The sequence below is a fragment of the Ictidomys tridecemlineatus genome, chromosome 9 (assembly GCF_052094955.1).
Source record: "Ictidomys tridecemlineatus isolate mIctTri1 chromosome 9, mIctTri1.hap1, whole genome shotgun sequence".
In the NCBI taxonomy this organism is placed as follows: Eukaryota; Metazoa; Chordata; class Mammalia; order Rodentia; family Sciuridae; genus Ictidomys; species Ictidomys tridecemlineatus.
Genome location: NC_135485.1, coordinates 117,203,093 through 117,228,183, shown reverse-complemented (window position 1 = coordinate 117,228,183; position 25,091 = coordinate 117,203,093). Strand labels below are relative to the sequence as shown.

General features: G+C 35.8%; 1 protein-coding gene across 1 annotated transcript in view; it reads left to right on the top strand.

The window, feature by feature from the left end:
* Nucleotides 1-3,161: 3,161 nt before the first annotated feature.
* The window catches only part of Rxfp1 (relaxin family peptide receptor 1), a 137,774-nt gene continuing 115,844 nt past the window's right edge, over nucleotides 3,162-25,091 (top strand). Inside the window, exon 1 of the mRNA XM_005330934.4 lies at nucleotides 3,162-3,669. Coding sequence (XP_005330991.1) covers nucleotides 3,621-3,669 — 49 coding nt within the window. The 5' untranslated portion in view covers nucleotides 3,162-3,620. The remainder of the gene's footprint in view (nucleotides 3,670-25,091) is intronic.

Genomic DNA, 25,091 nt, shown 5'->3' with positions numbered 1-25,091 from the left:
AATCAAGATAGCTAAAATTGTCTTTGGGTGTGACTTAGATGAGCACCTTAAGAGTCTTGCTTGACTGACATCTGTCAAACTAGAAATGAATCTACAGGATAAACAATTTGATGGCATGAACGTTTTGCCCTCAGATTGTACTTGATATACTTAATTTGTGGCTGGTGAACTATTACTTGAATATCTCTGCACCGTAAGGCTTTAACTGAGATTTTCCCAACCTCTTGTTCTATGAAATTCCTGTCTACAATCAAAAATAATATTTAATAAAATGGCTGTTTCCACTGTTGAAAATGATGGTGGCTGATAGGTTCAGAATCGTGCACAAAAGAACACAGTGATCTTCAGTCATGATAAGATGGGAAACCACAGGTTACTGTGGATCTAGATTAGATGGGCTAATAATGCTTGTCTGGCTTGATTCAATCTTTGGTAGAAAACTTGGACAATGCTCAGCCAAAAGGAAGATATTAACATCACAGATTCTATCAGGTCCTTAATGCAAGTTTATAATTGAACAATGTGGGCAGGAAGAGAAGGCTAAGAACACATGCCATATGTTTATTTTAATGTACATCTTCAGACTGCAAAACAAGAAAATGAGAAATATATTTTAACTCAAATTTTAGGTACAAAGTATTCTATTCAATAATCTGGTTAAATCAATACTAATCATTATTCAAGGGAGTATTTGGCTACAAGGCATTAGTTCTTAATCAGGAGTGAATTTGCTTCCTGTCCCCAAGGGGTATTTGCCAATGTCTGAAGACACCTTTAATTTTCACATCTGCAGAGTATTATCCTCACCCAGTTGGTAGAGGACAGGGATGCTTTTAAATATCCAACAGGGCAAAGAATAGCCCTTCACAAAAAAGAATCCTCCAGCCCAAGGTTACCAACAGTAGTGCTGCAAATGGAAAGGGCTCTCTATGCTCACTTTTGGTTTTCTCCCACCAATATACTTATATAAAACTAATATTCCAAATTCTTCCCTGCCTTGCTAAAACTAAGAAAGAAGTGGCATCCACAGATATCAAAAATGACTTCTTCAAGTAAATATCTATTTTTATGAAATTCATTATATATATATATATATATATATATATTGGTACCAGGAATTGAATATATATATATATATATCAGGAGTGCTTAAACACCAAGCCATATTCCCTACCCTTTATTATATTTTATTTAAATACAGGATCTCGCTGAGTTGCTTAGGGCCTCATCAGGTTGCTGAGGATGGCTTTGAACTCACAATCCTACCTCAACCTCCCAAACTGCTGGGATTACAGGCATGCGCCATCGCGCCCACCCCTTTATATTCTTAATTAAAGTGAGAAGTGATTTTGAAATTTTGCACTGATAATTTAAGTAGATTAAAGATAAATAATTACAAAGTACTTTCTGGCTCCTGGCCAACTAATTGTACATGTATGTGTATAATTTTTTAAGCCTGAAAACCTCTGCATCTGTAATTTCCTTTACACTGGGATAATTTCCAAAGTAAGTTCCTCAGCTTTATTACTGAAAGGTTTCTATGGGTCCTTCTTTAGACATTGCCCTTCATATGTCTCAAAGCATCCTTCTAGGAAACAGTATTTTTAAAATATTAAATTATCCACTAGCCACTCACAAATCCTCTTAAAACATTTCAAGTACTATTAAAATACCAAATATTTAGTGGGCATTTAAATTCAGTTAACTATAAACATTTCTTACCAAAAGAAATTGTCTTCATTAAATAAATCTTAAATGAAGACAGATTAGTGTAGATTCCAGTATTGAATTACTTTTTTTAAAAAGTAAGCTTCTACACAGCTCCAAAGTGGCAGGTCATCTACAATGCAAACCCAAAAAAATTACTCCACAGTAATTTTTTAATTACTTTTTTTATTTGTTCTAATCAGTTATACATGACAGCAGGATGCTCTATCATTGTACATAAACGGAGCACAATTTTTCATTTTGCTGGTTGTACACGAAGTAGGGACACACCATTCATGCAATCATACATGAACCTAGGATAATGATATCTGTCTCATTCCACCATTTTTCCTACCCCCAGGCCCCCTCTCTTCCCCTCCCTCCCCTTTGCCCAATCCAAAGTTCCTTCAATCATTCCATGTCCCTACTACCCATTATGAATTAGTATCCACTTATCAGAGAAAAATTCAGCCTTTGGTTTGGGGGGGATTGGCTTACTTCACTTAACATGATATTCTCCAACTCCATTCATTTACCTGCAAATGCCCTAATTTTATCTCTCTTATTCTTGGTAATAGTCTCTTTATCCATTCATCTATTGAAGGGCATCTAGGTTGGATCCACAGTTTGGCTACTGTGAATTGTGCTGCTATAAACATTGATGTGGCTGAGTCACTGTAGTATGCTCTTTTTTTAGTCCTTTGGGGATTACTTTATTTCATGGAATGAATGATATTGATGGTAGGAGGGTTATTAAGATAATCTTTTAGACACTATTTAGAAATAGGCTTCTTATTGAAGTTAATGATGTAAAAATATGAAATTTAAATAGATTGTGGAATCTACAAGTAGTGAGTATTAACCTCACAAACAAATTCCTCATATCCATGTGCTACCAATTTGCTGTAGAAATACATTTTCAAGTTGCAAAGCAAAAAATATATATTCTGGTTTAAAGGAAATGCATTTCACAGAAGTGTTCTTGGGATTTGCATGTTTTTCCCCACTGCTGGTCAAACTATAAATATCATCATCATATAAATGTCTGCCATTTAGTAATCACCTAATATGCACTAGACCTGCACTAGTCTTCAATATTTTCCTCCAGAAAGCTAAGGCTCAGCCAAGCTTCTACACAACTCTAAAGTGGCAGGGCACCTACAAAGCAAACCAAGAAAATTACTCCACAGTCAATGACATGTCATAATCTTTGCTGTAGATAAATTCATGAATTCAGAAGAATTTTAGATTTTTTTTAAATTCCTCTGTGTTTTTCTCTCAACCATGTCCTATTGTTTGAATTTCCAAACACAAATTACAGAAGACTGCTGTAGTTACACTTTAATTGCCGCCCTATCGTTCACTCCACAAAGGCATTTTGCTCTGTGTAGCTCTGTTCTTTTCCTCATCACTTGTCAAGGGGGAAAAATCTTGTGGTTTTGTTCGGAATCTATCTCGAGCTGCATTTCTCTCTAGAAGTGTGATTCTGATCAGAGCAGACATTTGTCGGTGTTCACACACACCCTTATTTGTAGACTGTCGCAGGACACAGAAACAAGATGTTTAGAGGGAACAGAGCCTGTGTGTTCTCTGTCTGAAACTTTTCCTTGCTGCTCAGCTCTGCCTGCGTTTGTATGTGCATGTGCACATGTATGTGTAAAGAAGAATATTAAGACTTTTAGAGAAAGAGGGCGGGGAGGAAACATCCTGAGAGAGAGAGAGAGAAAGAAAGAAAAGAAGAGGGAATGGAGAGAGAGAGAGAGAAATAAAATGAGAGAGAAAGGAGGGAGGATCGCTTTATAGCTGCTAAGATTGCAGACAGAAATAGCACACAACCACCGTGAGCTGTACCCGACTCAGAACCAAGACAAATTTTATTCATTTTCATTAATCAGTTCCTCAGAAAGAAGGAAATGGCATCTGGTCCTGTCTTCGTCTACATCTTAGTGATTGGAAAATATTGTAAGTATGCTCAGCATCTTATTTTATATATACTAAGTATTTTGTAAAATAATCACAAGTATGAATGTTCATTACTTACATTCCTGTTTTTAAGCTAAAGATTCACTTTCTGATAAAATTCTAGTCTTACTTCAGAATTATTATTCTTAGTACATACCTGGTATTTGTATTGAAAACTGGAATATTTTGTCATTATCAATATTCAGCAAGACCCATATGCCACACAAACCTATGAGTCATTACAACCAATTTATATAACTGATATTTTAAGTGATGTTATGTTTAAAGTGTATCAGTCCTTAAAGAAATTGTGTCCAAGGAGATGTCCATTGAAATATCCTGGGGAAGTCCTGACATTTGGTCCAGTTTCTGTGTAGTTGTAATGCTTTGCCTCATGGGTGTTCAACCACACAGAGAGATGCTGCCCTAGCACTCTTCTTATTTAGCCAGGTTTCTCACTATTCCTTGAAAGAAAAACAAGGCAAAACACAGGACAAAGAAAAACATAGGCACACAAGGAGTTCCAAATGACAAATTTTGCTTCCTCTATATGTGCTATGGTTTATCTTTCAAGAAGAAAAAAATCCTGTTTTACATTCAAGGGAAAGAATCATTATGCATCAAGCCTCATTAGAATTATTGTATGTAGGTAGAAATAATGTGTCTTTGTTTCTTAGGTAATAAACCATCAGAAAGTCAAAGACAAGCCAAGAAAGAAGCTGTCTGAGTATCCTTAATACCTTAGGATTCTAGGAGTGTGGGCTTCCAAAATTTTAGAACCCGTGAGGATGTTTATATTCCTCTAATCTTTGAAGAGTTTGCAAAAGTTTTGTTTACACAAAGATATTTTATTGAGGAAATTCTCTGGGTAACTCTCAATGTTAAGTCTCTTAATTCTAATAGCCTGCACTACACTACAGCTATTTTTTTTCTTCTCTTTACCTTTAGAATACTTCCCCTAAATGGTCAAAGGTTGGGACAGTATCAAAACCAAAGAAACTACTGAGAATCCTGGAGAAATGTTTTAGTCCTAGCTTTCTGAAGCTCTAATCTTAATTATTGGCATTCCCATTTTTTAACTGGAGGGAAGAAAAGTCAAATTGCAAACCACCAACAACAAAAAAATTAATGTTTTTAATTATAACTCAATGTTGAAGGCACCAGAACTTTTGAAATTTGCAGCCAACAGTCCTTGTAAATCATTAACGAATTTTACCATCGCCTATTACTTTTCAGTGAAACTAATAGATTGTCTAATCCAAAGGAGTATTTCTCCAATAGGCATTTCTAGTAAGGAGGGTTCTAGGGCATGTGAAGGTGTTCAAGGCTGGCTGTGGGGCAATTTTGGTTGAGATATCCCTAAGTCATTTTTGGTTATTGAAAAAGTTCCATGTTAGCATGTACTCTTTGGTTAATAAGAAACTAGTTTCATAAGCAGAAAATAGGAAAACACGATAAGAATGTCAAAACCCTCCATCTTTTTAAATTTAGGTTCTCTTTTGATTAAAAAATTTGAGTTCCAAATTCTCATCTTCTCATGCTTTCTACAGGGACTGAGAACATAAGCATTGGATGCAGAGTTGAACAAGCAAGATTCCTTGGTGTTAGTTGAGTGTTAGGGTGAGAAGCATTTAGCAGGGATCCCTGAAACAACAACCCACAACCTTGGCTTAACTTTAATGGAGCCCATCACACCACCCCCTTCCAAGTGAAGATTTTCTGTACACATAGCAAAGAAAATCAACAACCACACATAAGGAGAAATTCTTAAACCTCTGCAACTGTCCCATGGCTGCTTGTTTGCTTTTCTTCCTTTTAGACCACTCTCCTGTTTCTCAGCAAAGACAAACATGATATCATGAATGAGGTGCTTAGCTGCATGGCCATGTACTAGTTCTATGATTTTCAGCAATTAATTTACCCTCTCTGGGTTTTTTTTTTTTTTTTTTTGTAAAATGGCAATCAAATACTTTACCCTACCTACCTCCCAGAGCCCCCATCTGCCTATTTGAATCTTTAAAACTGTCATGCAGATACAATTATGCACATGAAAATGTATGACCCAGGGACATTCAGTGCCTTGTCACAATACTCAAGCTAATGAATACTTTCAGTTCATTCTCTTTCACCTAGACCATGATCACTCTCAGGAGAGATAGCATGCATAAATGGGCTTCAAAAACCATAACACCCTTTATAGATGTAAATAGCTATTAGTCATTCCTCTAACCAAAAAAAAGTTATTGAATGCCAGGTACTTTAATAAGTAATAGGAATAAAGGGTGAATACAGCAGGATTCCTGCTCTGAAGGGGTAGAGTAAAACAGCACATTAATCCAGACTGCCATTCAATAAGACAGGTGCCAAAGCTAAGATTTTCACAGACAGAGGTGACATTAAGATATCCTTTTAGCCTTGAGAATGTTTCATTCTTTAAAAATTCCTCTGTATGTAGTCTAGTCAATCTTATTGTACCAATGTTAATTTCTCAGTTTCGATAATGTACTATACATATGTCTGATTTTACCAACAGGGAAACTGGGTGAAGCATACCTAGGACTACTCTGAGTTTGTTTGTTTGTTTGCTTTTGCAACTTCTTCTGAGTCTATTATTACTTCAAACTTAAAAGTTAAAAAAAATCCCCAGAATGAATTGTATCAAAAACCCTTATCAGCAAATATTTTACTTATTGCTTAAACAATGTCATTAAGCAAAATAATCCTTTTACTTAATACCTACATAGGCATGGAACAAGTGATGAAGAAGGAAATGAAGCTGCTTTATCTACTTTAGAATTTTGCCAAGGACTGGCCCAGCTGACAGGGTCCTCATTTTCAGATTCCCATGGGCACCTATAATACCACCTGGACTTTGCTTTGGATCCTGGCACTGGCATAAGTTCTAGAAATTATCTTCTCTAACTGTGAAGAAGGGTAAAGACATAGAAAATTCCAGAATAGAACTCTAACTTGAGTACTTGAAATAGGACAGTACTGGCTTAACTACCCACTTTAGTAAGATGGGAGAGTTAACTTACCAATCTGCAGACTACAGAAGTACCTATATGACAACTTACATTTTTGAAGTTTGCTAACAATTTTATATTGTCCTTATTGTGAATTTGGACTTAAGTTTCAAGTGGGGCAAGAATTAAATCTATTCAAATGCAACACCATCTACATACAGGAATACAAATTAATACATTTGTGAACTAAATTTCACTTACATCAGTATAAACTTGTTAAATTGAAATGCCTGGAGTTGCAGATTCTAGTTAGGTCTGTGGTTTGGTTTTGTTTGTTTTTAATTTGGTTGGTTAGTTGGTTGGTTGGTTGGTTGGTTGGTTGGTTGGTTGGTTGATTTTTGTCTGAAAAACTATTTAAAGCATTTGATTTCAAGCCTTATGATTATGGGTGTGGTTGTTTTATTGTTTGCTTCTTAGACATTTCCATGGACCAGGAATCATGCTAACTGCTTTACAAACCTCTCATTTTATTCCTATAACAACTTATGAGATAGTCCCACTTTGCAAAATAGAAAATGAAAAAATAAGAAATATTAGGTAGCATTCTTAGCATTACCTTCTAGGAAGTGTTCCAAAGAGATTTGAATCCATGTCTCTTCTTAAAAAAATTTATGCCAATAAGACACAATTTGGTTCTAATACTTTCTAAAATAATAATGTCTTAAAATTTTAAAAGACTTCACATAAACTCTAATCTAGTCCACTGGGTTTCAGCCATTTTAGAAATTAATCAGTAAGAAAATATGGGCCAGGCCAAGGTCTCAAAAACCAGTAAATCCAGGTTTTCACCACCTGGTATGAGGCCAGGTAAGTTGAACGAACCCATGCTGGGGATTTGTGTATCTCTTTTTATGAACTGGTAATCTATCTGTATACATTTTCAGTGTACACCAATTGGTAAATGAGTATACATTAGAAATAACTTGAATGTATAGAAAGCACTTTGAAAGCAGTTTTAATTACCATGCATGACACTGAGTTCTAGACATAGTATCAATAAGTATTGACTTCATTCCTATATTAGCTTACCACCACCCTCCTCCCTGATTCTTTCTCCCCTCCTTATCCTCACAACCTGAGTAGCTCCATTTCCTATCTGCTGTATGGTGATCCAATTCACTCTCATCATCTGCAGCTTCAGTCATTACCCTAATTAGAACAAGAATATATCACTGGGGCTGGGATTGTGGCTCAGCGGTAGAGTGCTTGCCTAGCATGTGCAAGGCTCTGAGTTCGATCCTCAGCGCCACGTAAAAATAAATAAATAAAATAGATATATTGTGTACAAAAAAAAAATAAAAGAAAAACTCATTACTGAAACCAAGAGCCTTTCCTTCTTTGGAGATTAGCAGGGACAAGTTGTGAATATTTCTAATTTATGTTCTCTATCACAACAAAAAGAAGTATCAGGTGAAAAATGGAACAGTGTAAAGTAAGAGCTCCCATTATTTGTGTTAGAAATGGATATTTTTCTGTTAAATAATTGGATATTTGGTTTTTTAGTTAAACAGATTCATTTGATTATTGTTTTAATCTTAACTGAGTTAACTGGGATCCCTTTTATTGCTTCAGCCTCTACAGTAATGAATATGTCTTTTTGAAATAAAAATCACTGCCCTCAAAAAAAAAATCTGGGCTTTAATTATTGGGAATGGAGCTCATGAGGCTTTTTCAGTCACTGCCCTGGGCCTCAGAGAGGCCACTGTGCCAGCAACCCCCTCTGCCTCTCTCTCCCCATTGCTCTTCCCCAACTTCCCATCATTCTGCCCCAGGAGCTGCTCATTCTATAGGGCAGAAGGACACAGCACTCTCCCCTTCACCCCTTTCTTTCCAAGTCTACCTTTAGTCAAGGTCACCCACATGATTAGCTACAAAATGGGACAGCAAAAGGCTAGACGAATTCTTTAATGGTAAGATTCATCCTTTTTAAAAAGGCAGTTGAGATTTTAAGTAATTTCTTGTTTCTGTTGGAGAATGGAGTATGCACTTGAGCTGAGAGGCCACCCAATTATAAGAGCTATTTCACTGATTAAAACATTCAGTTATGCTGCCGTCTCCTAACCATCTTTTCCCTTGGTTCTTATCTAATTCATTTCAGGAATAATAATATGAAGGGTTTTTTTTTTTGCTTGCTGAAGTCTGAGCCTCAAGTGAAATGCTATCAAGTTAGATCATTTCTACTTAATTCTCCTAAGTAATTTTTTTAGTTGTTGATGAACCTTTATTTTATTCATTTATTTATATACTATGCTGAGAATCGAACCTAGTGCCTCACATATGTGAGGCAAGAGCTCTACCACTGAGCCACAACTCTAGTCCATCTCTTAAGTACTTTTTTAAATTTAGTTTCATAAAATCATACTTTTTTGAGTTGGAAAGAAATGTAAAGCATATAAAGAATAATACCCTTATTGTTTAACAAAAGAAGAAAACTAGGGCTGTGTTCCCTTTTATTTTTAGCTCTATTATTTTTTGGTCACTTTTAAATGTGAGACTCAAAATTGCATATGTTAGGACAAAACAGGCAGAAAATATCAGATGAGTAAAACATCACCTTCAAATAGAAAGATCCTAGACTGAAGTGATTACATTTATTATCCACCAAAACCCAAGCTTCAAATATTAAGTCTTGACCAATACACTAAATCACTAATCACTAATCATGTTTCCCATATCTACCTGGTAGACACACATTTTTAAGTCAGTCTCACAATCAGAGAGGAACATTTCAATCCCAGCTTCCCAATGCATGTTTGCAATTAGCCCTTCAATGGAAGAGGCTTTGTAAATGCTCGGAGATCAAGATCCACTAAATCTCTCTACTAGAGATGTTCCCTCTCCAGCCCAAGCTCCTATCTATTCCCCAGAGAATTAAGTCCCCTTCAACAATGTGGCCCTTTGCATCACATGCAGGCACACCATGAACCCAGCCCTTGAGGGGTTCACCTTAAAGACTCTAAGGTAAGGGAATCTATATGCATGCTGTACTTGATTTCTCCATTTTTTTCTTATCCGTTCTCTCTCTGTTATTCTCACCATGGCTCTTAACACAATACCCAAAAATAGAAACTGTCCTCCATTGAGCCCAAATCTTGCAATCTAAATTCTTATTTCTACCCAACTCATCTCCCTAGTATTCCTCACCAGTTGAGACTTTCACAGAGAGGAGTTGCCTATTAATCATTCTATTTGCAGATTACACCCATCCTTCCTCCTCCTATTTTGCAGTTGCCTAGATCCATGGATGTTTGAAGCTAATTTTTTACAGTATTGAGAAAAAAAAAAGATTTCCATTCCTGATCCTCACAATATAAAGAGGCTGGGATCCTTCAAGTGTTTGTAGTTGCAGACATTTAAAGAGATAAATTTGACTTTACTGGTATGAAATTAATAGAATAAAAATACAAATGGATATGAACTGACAATTTTTGAACAAAATGTATAGATATTTGTGCTTGGATCTACTGGGAAAATCAGTTAGGCTGCCCTCTAAAGCCTTTTTGGACATTCTTTTTTTTTTTTTCTTTTTTTTTTTAATTTATTTATTTTTTTTATTGTTGGTCGTTCAAAACCTTACATAGTTCTTAATACATCATATTTCACAGTTTGATTCAAGCGGGTTATGAACTCCCAACTTTACCCCGTATACAGATTGCTGTATCACATCAGTTACCCTTCCATTGATTGACATATTGCCTTTCTAGTGTCTGATGAATTCTGCTGTCAGTCCTATTCTCTACTATCCCCCCTTCCCTCCCCTCCCCTCCCCTTTTCTCTCTCTACCCCTTCTACTGTAAATCATTTCTTCCATTTGTATTATCTTGTCTTACCCCTCCATTACATAGTTCTTGATATATCATATTTCACATTTTGATTCAAGTGAGTTATGCACTCCCATATTACTATACAGCTTGCAGAATCACATCAGTTTCACTTCCATTGCTTTACATATTGCCATCCTAGTGTCTGTTGTATTCTGCTGCCTTTCCTATCCTCTACTATCCCCCCTCCCCTCCCCTCCCCTCCCCTCTTCTCTCTCTACCCCCCCTTTTTGGACATTCTTATGAATGCCACATATTGCAGATATAAGCTATTGAAGATAACTGATTAGGTTTCCAGGTGCATTGGGCCCTGGCAGCTGAGATGGAGCACAATTCACTCTGCATTATACTCTCTCACAAAATCTCTGATCCTTGTCTTTCCCTTTTATCCTCTTCTCTCATTCTCTATGCCTCACCTCAGCCTTTTGATATTTTAATAGGTTTTTCCCAGAGCAGGCTAGAAACATTTGAGTCATCTTCAATGGTCCAGAACATTTGCCATTTTTACCTTCCCATTTGTTGGAAATTGCAAACTGCCTCATGGTTTATAAATGTTTCTACTTTCTCACACATTTCAAACTTAGACAAGAAAACGTCATCAGCCAAGCTTTCTGTAAACTTCCTTTAACCTCCATTTAACCTCCTTCTTTATATTAAGATTAGAAGTGGCTATTTTGTCTAAGTTAAATTTAGTTTTGGGTTTTTTTTTTATTTCTGCCCTTCTAATTGCAGTCCTTACCCCTGATCTTGTGAGCTAAAAGCTTAACAATTTAATCCCTTTGGAAAAAGAGATTATTTTTGTTTGTTGACTTTCAATAACTGCTCTTGACAACTGAGCACTCATCCCCAGTGTTGACCTGAAATAATGTGACAAGTCCTTTGTCCATCAAGTCCACTTTAATAGAGGAGAAATGCTGTACAAATCTGTTGTTCAATACTGATGCTCTTAGACATCTTTTTTCAAGTTTCTACGATAATACATATAGCAAGTACATATTATTCTGTGATCCAGTACAATCATTAACTAGAAGGATCTATAAGAAGAAATGAAATAATCTCATTTCTTTCCATCTAAATTCATATACACAGAGATAGCACTATAAAACTAAAAAACAAAAAAAGGGTCAAGGACAAATATTTCATCATTAGTATATCCTTTCAATGTTTTCCTATAAGATAGTTATAATAAATGCCTTAAGAGAGTAGAATGAATGAATGAATGAATGAATGAATGAATGAATGAATGAATGAATATGGTACTGGTGAAAAAGACTGGAACTTGACCAGCAGTGTGTTTACAGGAGAAGGAATTAAAAATAATGTTACATGGTGTTGAATAAAAATAAATAATGTCTTAAGGATGCTACTTTGATGAAATATGTATAAATACAAATTTGCCCAAAATATTGGTATGGCTTAATTTGATTTATTAGAAAGGCACTTTCTAAGTATTATTGAAGGAAGATGATGAAATTATTTTACAGACTGAACAATAACTATAATGCAATAAACTTGTCTCTTAACTATCAAAAAATAAGTAAATAAATAATGTCTGTGGCATAAATTAAAACCCTCAAAGATGAAAGAATTCAGTAGAATGGCCCATGATCTTGGCAGGCATCAAACTAAGGTGTTGGTGACCAGCTCAGTGCAAGCCTTCTATAGCCACTCCATGTTACCCTGCCTCTGAATGGATTTATTTCATACCTCTGGAGAGGACTGAAGAGTATTCCATTGTATATGATCTACATAATTCTTATTTCAGTGTTGAGTAAATTGGTTTCATAATCTTCTCCTCTTCTCTGTGACTCTTAAATCCCCAAGAGGCTCTGACTTTTCACACAAAGGATGACTCTCCTTGACCTAAGGCACCTGGGCTCACTCTGCCCTCTTTCCTCCACTCACAAGCCCCTCCCTCCTCTGATGCCCAGGGCCTTCTTGGGCACAAACTTTATTTTCTACTCAAATTTTCTTCATGACAATTTAATTTTTTGTTCTTTCTTTTCTTCCTCAGAAAGCACAGGTTGGAGGTTTAAAGGGACAAAATTTAAAAAGGCATTCTGGCATTTTCTGTCTTGACAGTTGAGAGTGGAAGGAAATATTATAAACTACTATTACTATTACTACTACTACTTCTATTACTTCTACTATTACTACTACTACTACTACTACTACTACTACTACTACTACTACTACTACAAGGCATTGCCTTCAGCACCTACCAAAGCATCACTCTTCCATTACTTCAACTAATCCACATGCTTCTCACACAACCAATGCCAAGGTTACCTTCTTAGAGAGCTTAGGAAGCCCTCAAAGAACCCCACCCCTAACTCTCCCTTCCACTATCACCACCCAGCCCTCTCATATTAAACAGGGCTCTGGCTTCCTCTAGGGACCCTCCCTTTCCTTGGGCTGCGTATTATGACTACAGATAAGAATCAGTGCTGTTTGCGTAACCCCCAAACTCTTGGTCATTACCACCACCTCACTTCCCAAGGGAACAGGATGCTTCATTCTCCCACATAATTTTCACCAAGTTCAGAATAACTGCTTTGAGGGCATCACATATTCTTAAGCCTCTCTACAGAGGTTGTGGAAAGACTCAATGCTCTGCATCCTTTGGTATGTTTGCTCTTGATATTCTAAACCACCATGGTATAATTCACTAATAAAAATATTTTTAAAAATAAAATTAAAATTAAAATATGTATATAATATATATATTGTATGCAACATATTACATATAGGTAATATGTATGTAATTTAATATTATACATAGATAATATATAGTTTGTGTAACATATTCTCTCTCAAGCACTTGGTTTTTGCAGCTGAAAGTCATGACTTTTAAGTTTTAAAACTCAAAGCCAAGAAGTTGACTATTCCAGAAAGGATCTTTTGTGCTTTACCTTCCTGGGCAGTTCAGTCCAAATGCCAACTATTAGTGGCAGAAAAGAAAAAATGTATATATAATTGTGATGAAAGCATGATTTATCATAAAATCAGGCAGTACTTTGGTAAACAAGTATTATAAACACAAAGCCATGGTTATTTAAAATTAATAGTTATAATGAAATATCTCAGTAAAATATAAACCCTTTTGATAGTTTGCAATTCATATAATAGCACAGTTTTAGCAGGGTCACCAGACAAAAGTGAATATGTATGTTTACCCCCACTTTCAAGAACCTTCTACGCAAGAATCAAAATTTTCAAAATGTGCATAATGGCAGGTAGTTTTATTCACTTTATCAAAGGAATATTTTTAGCTGGCAATTTTTAATTCACATAAAAAAAAGTGTTCAGGCTACTTGATCCAAAGTCAAACCCAGCATCCTATATTCTTTCAGATACCGTTTCTTCCTATTTTTCCTTTCTTTTGCCTAGTAAGTTTTCTCTTACTTCACTTACACCTTCCTTTTGTGTAATTTTTATTTTTAATCTCTTTCCCTACATTTCACAATGGTCTTTCTTTTCCTTCCTTTGTTCTAAATGATACTAAACACAGAATTAGAGAAGAAAACAAAGTATTATAGAAGAAAACATCGCGACATGTTATTTGAAATGTGAAAAGTTCCAAATGATTAGACTTTTCTATTAGTGTTCTTCCACAACTTTTTTCTGACAAAACGCCTAAAACAATAGAATTTACAAGAAATAATTGGAAGGAAAAGGAATAACCTGACATCATAATGCCATCCTCCTAGAAGATGATATATCACAAACACTTCTCTTTAATTAGTTCCTGAGAGACATACTTTAATTTTCAATTTATTCTGGAGAAATCCTTACAAAATTTTAATATATATTTTAATATGCTTTATTTTATGTTCTTAGGTACCACAAAATGTGCTATATCAAAGTTACCATATTTTAATCACTAATTTGAAATATTTACCTTGCTGAACTTGTAGTGATGATTAAATTGTTGAGATTCTGTTTAAAAGAGTAACACTTTTGTCACCTAATTAAATTCAGAAAGGTAATGTTTCCTCTCCAGATAAAGGACAGTTTCAGATTTAGGAATCTGTCAAGGTCACAGCCTCATAAATATTTAATCTAAAACTTGAACCCAGATTTATCTGATTTCCAAGCCTGAGTTTTTTCACTCAACACACAAACAGCAAAACCATATTACATAATTATGTGTATGAGCTCTTATTTTATAGGACAAGTGTTCCTATTCCCATGTACAGAGGAACAAGCTAACCTGGCAAGTGAACTCAATTTAGACCTAGCAGATATTGCTTCCTGGGGAAAAGGGCACTGCATGAACAGCGACAGCATGCACAAAGTCAGAATCAGGAAGGGAGGACTGGGGTTGTGGCTCAGTGGTAGAACGCTCAGCTAGCACGTGTGAGGCCCTGGGTTCGATCCTCAGCACCACATAAAAATAAAGATATTATGTCCAACTACAACTAAAAAATAAATATTAGAAAAAAATTTTTAAAAAAGAACCAGGAAGTGACATGGCAGGTTCAGGAAATGATGAGAAGTTCTGGGTGGCTTAAGAACAAGCACTTGGAGATAAACTAGAGAAGATCATTGGAACCAGACCATAAAGGTCTTTCTTTGCATGTCATGCTCCAGAATCTGAACTGTAAAATATGAGTCACTGAAATGGAGGTTTTGCACAGAATGATATAGAGGTTTATTCTTTAGAAGTAACTCTGGCAACTTGCAAAAGCAAAAAAGTACATTAGTATGTGGGAAATTAAATGCAATCCCTGAAGAAAGCATGGTCATTGCACTTGAGTCGCCTTAAACCAGACAGCTAGAAGTCCAAGTCCAATCAGCTGCTGGTTTTCATGTTGTTTTCCTAGGACTTAATTACATTTTTATGTATTTTCTCCCTGACACATACCTATAAGATACACAATAATACATGTAGAATATAATATAAACTTTTTAAATTCTCTGACTACCCTAGGACTGGCATTTTTGACATTGCTTTCCACAAATGTCCAATTTTTCTCTCTTATTTCTCATTTCCAAGAATTTTTAAATCAGTCAGCAAATTTAAGAAATTTTATTCAGCAACAGTAAAATCACATCAGTGGAAAATAGCACAGATAAAAATACTTTAAAATGTTGTGCTCAGGGGGCCAAGGCCTAGTATCTGTAAGAATATAATTTCAGGGCTGGGGTTGTGGCTCAGTAGAGCACTCACCTAGCGTGTGTAAGGCCCTGGGTTTGATCCTCAGTACCACATAAAAATAAATAAATAAATAAATGTATTGCATCCAACTACAACTAAAAAATAAATATTAAAAAAGAATATAATTTCACCTTCCTTATTTTACTATATTTACATTTTAACCAATAGCACTACTCATGATAAGCTTTATGCACAGGTGTACACATTACATTAGCTCACTTGGATTTTCCTTTATATGGGTGCTATAAGATGAGGATGAACTGGTGCTGAATGAGGAAGGTGCTTTATTGAAAATACATCCAAGATACCCTCACTTCCTCAGCATATTTCCAATTTCTTTAAAAAATTGCAGAACCATGGTCATGCAAGAGAAGCAACTTCCCAAGTACATCTTTATAATAAGAATACATTATATCATTTTGACAGGTAATTAATTATTGAAGTAAAAGATATCTGACTGAAAACAAGCTCATTTTGAAAATACTGTGTTCTTTGTGCAAAAAATAAAAGCATTGCTAGTGACTTTTAATATGACTAGAAAACTATAGGTTCTCAAAAAACTATAAAATAATTTCACTACATTTATGAAGAGAACTGTGATTCACCCTCAGCTGAACTAAGTTTTCTTCTTCTGGTATAAATTAAAGACTTCTTTAGAAACTGTACTCACCTTTCAAAGTAATGTAGCCAGGAAATTATGTACATTCTGGAGTTGCAATATTGGTGGACTGCATAGGATTTATACTGGTAAGCTAAAGAATTTCAAACGTATATAAAACACAAAATTTTATCTACTGTTTCTGCAAAAGAGTGAATTCTATGTCAACTTGTCAATTTCACTTGATTAATACAAGTATACATTCTAAAACCTAAATCTGAAATCCAACCTCTCTTTAGGATTTTTGCCACCATTTGATGATAAACCATAACAGTAGTATATATAGTATTATCCCCACTGCTAATTTTACTGGAGAGCTAGTCTTAATTTAAAATATTTTTCTTTTTCTTTCTTCCTCTAACCCTCTCTTCCCTTTATCATTGCTTCTCCACACCCACCCTCCAAAAAAATCTTTTTTTCCAAAATCTATTATTTCCATGGATGAAATCTGTGACCCCTAAAATATTCATGACACTGATATAGAGCTATGTCCTTTGAGGAACAAGGACTTGCTTTTTGACTACACTAATACTCAACCCAGGATGCCCTTGGTAGATATGGATAGAAACTGGATTTTAACTAATGAAGCCAAAGTCTGGAAGAAGGAAAAAAAAAAAGAACCACTTTCCATGAGTTCTAAATAGATTGTCACAACACTACCATCCTTAAAATACTATTCTAAATATTTCATGTACACAAACACTTATTCATTCTTCCTTTCTTCAACCAAATTTTTAAGCTCCTACCATGTGCTTAGCACCAATATAGGTGTAAGAAATCAGTGGTGAACAACACCAGAAAGATCTACCACCTGCAGGAATTCACATTCTGGTGGTGATTTTTGAATAACAAAAAAAAGTAAACGAATAAAAAAAATTCTCAAATAGTCATTAGTGTTGTGAAGAATAAAGAAAATGCAGTGGAATAGGATAGTATCTAGCAAGGAATATGAAGAGACTTTAGCTACAATGATCTTAAACAGTCTTTCTAAGGGAGGGATACTTAGGCTCAGACCTGCTAGTAGAAGTTCTGAGTAAGGTCACTTTCATGGTTTAATTTGTTTTTGAAAGATCCCTCTGGCTGCTGTAGGGAGAAGAGGGTGAGAAGAGGCAGGAATGTAAGCTGGAAGGAAGTCCAAGTGGGAGATGACTGCAAGTCGGAAATCATGCTGGGCTCACACTCTAGAGAAAGAAGCTGACATTCAGGATATTTGTAGTCAAAGAGTCTCCACCAATTGCTGAAGGACTGAAGGTGGAAGATGAGGAACAAAGAGAAAGGGAATTGTTTATTCCTTAAAGATGAGCAGATGCAAAAGGAATTGTAAGGGTCAAAGAGAAGCTAAAGAGATTTTTTTTAAGAGAAAGAATTCATTAAAAATAAATAAATAAAAATGATCATGTAAGCCATGGCTTCTCTGCTTAATAATTCATTTATAAAGGAATGGTGCTCCCTCTCCCTATAGATGAGCATCCAACCCATTTATTGGTCTAGTGAGCTGGATACTAATGAGCAGGTCAACAGGCAGTCAACAAAGCAAGCCCAGGTAGCAACAGCAATAACAGAGTATGACCAAAGTGGTAGAAAATAAATCCTTTCTCACTATTTAACCCAGTGACCTGAATCAGCAACCACCTCCCCTCACAGGTTTGTCTCTTAATTTGAGGTGGCAGCATAGACAGAAAAAGGAAGTCAGGCAGCCAGCAACATGAAATAAATGCCCATGGGTGGGAATGTTCCTTAAAAAGGAAATCGGGAAAGCTTTGGAAGTGAGGATGTCCTACAAAAATTAAGAATAGTATTAAGTAGCTCCTAATGAACATTTACAACAAGAGAAAGAAGGTGTAAGTAATGTCCACTTGGAATCAGAGAAGGTCTTATTATCAAAGTGGACCACATGTAACAATTAGCATCTTAGCCAGTATTTGTTTGGTTCATGGTGCATATGAGTGCATGAATTGGAGATTGATTGGATGATACAGATTCCATGAGGTATATTTTTAGCAGAGTTATTAATTACAATAGAACTAATCTGGAAGTAAAGACCAATGGATGTACAAAAGGTGATTCACTTTTGTACTTTGACTTCCGTGAAAGGCAACAGAAAAGACCCTTTCAATCCTTTAATTTTATTCAACCATGCAAAACAACCAGGAAAGGAGTTCCTAACCCCTGTGTTAAATTTTAAAACTGAGGTTTAATAAAACCTTGATGAAGCCCACAGAGTCACTACCAGGAACTTCTAAGAACAACATTGTCCGCCCAGTGGCAGCCCCACAAGTATATGGAGCACATGGTAGAGAACAAGGTTGTGGTCATTCCAAGAAAAGGTCAAAGCAGGAGAACATGGCATTCAAAATTAAATAAGCTTTTGGTTTTGCTGAATAATAAATAGTTGCATGAAAATGCCAAGAAATTAAGTCCTAAGCCCTCAATTGATGTCATTAACAAAATATTAGCCACCACAGGAAATCCAAAAATGAAGCAGTGACCACTTAAACCTGTGGCCCAGCGGCATGCCATTGGACCACAGTTACTGCCTGGAGATGCCTTTGGTGACATTCAGAGTTCTGCTTATTGTTATTTTGTCCCCAAAGGTAAGAGCTCCACTAGGCACCATGGTCAATAAAAGCTTCTCCAACTCTTACAGTCTCTACATGCCTTTGAGATTGACCTTTGGTTAAAGATTTTTAAAACCCTAGGTTCCAAGTCATAAAATCACAGGTGAAATAAAATGAAATGTTTTATAAATAATATTCCTAGCATATAAAATTCTGTTTGCTTCATATCCAGAATTCTCAGAAAACTTGAAGTATGGAACCCATGTATGATGTCTAGGTAGTTTCCTATTTACCCAAAAACTGTGTGGGTATGTACTCAAGTACCAGGCAGAAAAAGAGCCAAAGTTTCTCCAAAACAGTGAAAATTTAAAAACCTGGAAACTTCACAAACCATTTTCAGCCACAAGTTAAAGAGATGATTACCAAACTTATTTTTTAAAACTCTTATCTTGAAATTTTTCAAGCATATAAAAATATTACAAAAGTATTGCAATGAACACCTACAAAGATTTCTCCCGGATTCACCTTGTGTTAGCATTTTGCCACATGTGCTGTACCTCCCTCACCAAACATATATACATATTTTTTTGCTTGCAAAATGAGGAAGTTGCAGACATTTTGACCTTTTATTCCTAAATACTCTAATTTTACTTTGTAAGAATTACATTTCCTTCACCCCCATTAAAATTGTAAATGCAAGAAGTTTAACACTCATAAAATAATACTATCTATGCTAAAGTTCATATTCACATTTTATCAATTATCACAATCCTGATCCAGGATCACACATGGCCTTCAGTGGCCATAGCAATGTAGTCTCTTTCAATCAGGAGACAATGTGAGATTTGAAGAATGGGGACCAGTTGCTACATAGAATATTCTTCAACTTTGGTTTATCTGATCCAAGTGTACTTTTTCATATATACCTAAAAGCACAAGACTGTGGCAAAAGTTGTCATAGATATATACCAGAGCAAGCAACGTGTTGAACATGGGGACCGAGTTCTTCAAGACTGAGTTCTTCTCAGATTGGCATCAATTTTGCTTACAAGAGCTTTCTGTTTTCACTCGTCATTTGTTTTTCTAATTGTTCTCAGTCAATCTTTCAACAAAAACATCACACTTAGCTCCCTCTTGCCTAACTTTTCAAGTCATTCCTAAAGTGTTTCCTCTAAACCCCACCCCTTGCCTTCACTTTTTGACAGTCATTCTCAGGTTCCTTTATCTAGACACACAGGTTTTTGTACTCCCCTCCAGGGCAGTCTGCTTTGCTACTCTCATCAGCCTCTTTTGGGTCCGTTAAAAATTCATTCTAGAAGCAACAAAGATGAAGAACAAGTGACAGTGGCTGAGACAAATAAGAACTTAATTTTTTTCACAGAAACACAAAAGCAAGTGCTTACTGGCCTTGGGTCTGCTGTTCAGTCATGCTGGGAGGGTCCCAAGCCTTCCTATCCTTCCCACTCCCCCACCCTGTATGCACTGGGTTTTATGTTACACTTTCTTCTATAGGATGGAAAGATGGCCACTGTGGCTCCACACATCAAGTCCAGGTTCAAAGCAGAAGAAAGGAAAACAATGATATGCAGTTGAATTTTCCCCCTCTTTCATCCGGAATGCAGTAGCTTTTCCAGATATTCCCAGTTAGACTTCTGCCTCTTAGGTCTCCTTGGTCAGAATTTGGTCACATAGCCACACCTAACTACCAAGGAAACAGGAAACCAGAGTACTATTGTTGTTGTTCAGTTGAGTCATCTTGTCTACTGGTGCAGAACACATTGTCACCACAAACAAAATGGGGATCCTGTTTTCAGAGGAAAGGGGGAAATTGACAATGAGAAGGCATTGAACAGCTTCCCAGAGTCTTAAAACAGTATTTATATTATTTATTCTCTACTTTTCCTTAATTCCATTTCATATTTTTTCTCAGTTTGTCTCAATTTAGCTTCTCTCACTAGTACTTCCTCTTGAGAAATGAACTTTCAAACTGTTCTTTATTAACACTCCATCTCCACCTGGAATCAAATATATTATAACAGCTGGTATTACCTCCTCTTTTGACATGTGAGGAAATGTCAGGTTTGCTAAGATAAAGTGACTTGCTTAAATTTGCCCATCAAAACTTTTCACAAGAGTACAATATAACTTTACTGAACATCTTGTGTAGTACCTGCCACTCAGAATACTTGGTGCCTATTTTTTGCATTCTACTCTGTTTGGTCCCTTTTGACAGTACTTTGTGCATTTAAATATAAAGTTCTCCATGAGACTTGACCAATTCAGTTATTTCTAGAAACTTCACTAGAGAGGAGAATTTATGAAACAAATATATTTTCTTCTTTTTAATTTTCTTGCTTAAACTCCTAAAGATAAAGGATAATCAATGTCTTCACTGGAAATCATTGTTTCACATGAACCATGAATCTAAATTTATAAACCTTCTTTCTCCAATATTTCTGTCAAGAAACCCTAAGAAAATACTTATTTAGATGTAATATGTTTGTCTCTAAACTTAAGGAAAAATACCTTGGAAAACTCTAGATGAAAATAAAATACGATGATGAGGTAATGTTATGGTTTGGTTGTGATGTGTCCCCTAAAAGCTCATGTGTGAGTGCAATAAGGTTCAGAGGAGGAATGATTGGGTTGTAAGAGGCTTAATCCAGTCAGTGCATTAATCCTCTGATTGGGATTAACTGAGTGGTAACTGAATTATATGGTATGGCTAGAGGAGGTGGGAATGGAGCGTGGCTTTGGGGTATATATTTGTATCTGGCAAGTGGAGACCTCTCTTTCTGCTTTCTGATCACCATGTGAGCTGCTTCCCTCTGCCACACTCTTCCATCATGATGCTCACCTGCCATGATGTTCAGCCTCACCTCACTACCCCAAGGAATGGGCCAGCCTTCTATGGACTAAGAACTCTGAAACTGTGAGCCCTCAAATAAAATTTTCCCCTTCTACAATTTTTCTGGTCAGATATTTTAGTCACAGCAGCAACAAAGCTGACCAAAACAGGTGGCATCTCATGTCTTTAATGAAGGATTTCAATGGGGAACAGAACACTCAGAAGAGAAATTATAAGGAGGAAGTCAGAAAGTATAATTGAACTTGATCTTGAAGATTTAGACAGATTAAAAAAAGATATTCAGAGACACTCTCATAAGCCAAGAAATAAAGTTGGGGATGGAAAAAGGGGTGTGAGGAGGCAGAAGTATCAACAAGTTTTCAGGAGTTTATAAGCAAGTCTACGTGGGAGTCTAGTAGAGGCACAGTGGTTAAGAACACGTGTTCTAGAATCAGACAGATATGGGTCTAAATACACTTCTACTACATACCAGTTCTGTGACCCCTAAGCAATCTACTCCTCTATGTTATATCTTCCTGCACTGTAAAATCATGACAATAGTCATACTTGTTTAATGGCATTGTTAGGAGGATAAGGTGAAATGAGTCATTTAAAGTACTTAGCTTAGTGCCCAAAATATATTAAAAACTCAAAACTATGAAAGAAAACACTACTGACCAGAGTGAAAAGTTAATATAATGGACTATTAGATTTTTTTTAAATGTAGATCATGTATCAAAGTGTTCATCCACAGATGATGAATAAAGAAAATACAATATAATATTACATATATTAAACACATAATGGAATACTGCACAGCCTTTATAAAGAAGGAATTCCTGCAATTTGTAACATCATAAATTAACATTATGTTAAGTGAAATAAACCGGGTAGAGAAAAACAAATATCACTTGCTCTTGCTGATACATGGAATCTAAAAAATTCAAAGTCATACAAGTCAAGAGTAGAATGGTGGATATTTAGGACTTGGGGGAAGAGAGCTTGGTTCGGGGAAATGGAAAAATATTGGTTAAAGAGTAAAACATTTCAATCAGACAGAATGAATAAGTTCCAGAGATTGATGAATATACTTCATGATAATGTATTATACACTTGAAAATTGCTGGGTAGATATTAAATGTTCTCAACACAAAAAAAATGATAAGTGTGCAAGATAATGGCTATGTTAATTGCTTGATTTAATCATTTCACAATATACATGTATGTAAGATCACATTGTACCCCATAAATGTATACAACTTTATTTATCAATTTTAAATTTCAAAAAAAGAGAAACTTTTTAAATAAAGACACACACACACACTAGGGGAATGGAGACTGTGGCTAATTGGCAACACTTAAACCATAAGGCTAAAGTGTAATCAAAAGGAAAATATCAAAAATATATTACCTAGGGGCTGGTAATATATAATAGGGGTTGTGACTCAGCAGTAGAGCACTCACCTAGCATGTGCAAGGCCAAGGTTCAATCATCAGCACCACATAAAAATAAATAAAATAAAGGTATTGTGTCCAACTACAACTAAAAAATAAATATAAAAAAAAATTATTACCTAGACATGAGCTAATACAGATTGGAAGTAAGGCTGAGACAGTTGGAATGGAAATAAGATGTTAAATTAAAGAGTTATTAAGAAAAAATACAACTGTCTTTGATTTAGGATCTTTATTTCTTGGCCGAGCTATCAGCATAATCAATAAAACTGGTGTTATCACACCAGTGAGTTGGGATAGAATGTGACAGGTAGTCAAGAAAAAGAGCTTTGTTGTTGTTTGGGACGTACACTTGTAAAATACAGATACAAGATCCAGGAACCTCAGCTGCACTCTGTGTTAGAAAATAGATGTATTCATTCAGTAAATGGTTATTGAAGGCTTGTATTCATTCAGTAAATGGTTATTGAAGGCTTATATTCGTTCAGTAAATGGTTATTGAAGGCTTATGTAACAGGATAGTACTGAGCCCTAACTAAAATTCATAATGATATCCCACACAATTGAGGATTGCTATCCTAAACCCTCAAAACCTGTGATTCTTAAAATCCCAGGCATTAAAAAAAAAAAAGAAGAAGAAGAAAGAAAGAAAATCCCATCTTTTCCAGGCCCTCATTCATAGTTTCTTTGCTCATTTCTTACACATAAGTCTAGCATATGTGAATATTTGCATTTTTAGCCACAGCAGTTTTAATAATAAATTAAAAATGAGAATTAGAGCAGTGGAACTACACAGCCAGACAAATTAATGATTCAAGTGGTAGCTGGTGGGGGAAAAAAAACTATAAAAAGTTGGCAGAATTCCAAAAGCATAATTCTGTGATCAAATTCATATAACAAAGTTCTTCCAAACGGTCTTAAAGGCATCACCACACTTTTCAACCTGATAACCTGATTTACAAAGGAAAGGATAATATGTCTTCAATAGATTTCCAAAACTTCAGAAGTAAAGCTAAACACACAAAAAAATCATATCAGAGTCATCAATAGAGAGGGGTTTTTTTTAAGTTTACTAACAAGAGCAGATAAGAAATAGGGATCTAAGTGGTATGAGAAATTGGATCAAGAAAATTGTTTTTGTTTTGCTTTGTTTTTAAGATGGGATATATGGAATGTGTTGGGAATGATCTGGGAAGGTGGTAAAATCGATGATGCTTAAGAAAGAAGGGAAAATCACTGGGCGGTGTCCTGTGTAGTCGTGGATGGAACTGGAAGTGCAGGGAAAGGACCAACCTCAGACAGGGCTAAGGACAGCTGCTCTACAACAATAGCACAGGGAGGCCATCCCTGGGGAGAGGTACTGGGACGGGTGTGGGGCTCCTCCAGGGGTCTCGGTTCCATCACTGAAGCAGAAAGGTGAGATAGAAGCTGGATGTTTGAGGAAAGAAAAAATAATTTTCTTATACCAATGAGACAGGGAAAGTTCTTGGGAAAAGGAACAAAACAATTGCTGCCTGGCATTAAAGGGCCACCCCAGATTTGAGTCTTGGACTTGAAATGGATCCTTGCTTTTCTCCTGTCCTGTTTAGCCACACAAGGGCAGGCCCCAGAGGAACTGATTTGGATGTAACTGAGGTTTTGTATGCAGGGAGGAGAAGGGGGTGGTCCTTTGCCTGCCCATTACAACCACACCCCTATAACAAAAGACAATTTAACAAGAAAAAACGCATAAAAATGTATTTAATCATACTTTTATATGACAGGGGAGTCTTCAGAAATGAAGATACAGAGGAGATATCTAATAATATGCTTAGGTTCAATGAAGCACAGACAACATGTGGAAATATGATTGCACAAATGGAGTAGGATCTAAGAGGAATAGAGTGCGGGGAAGG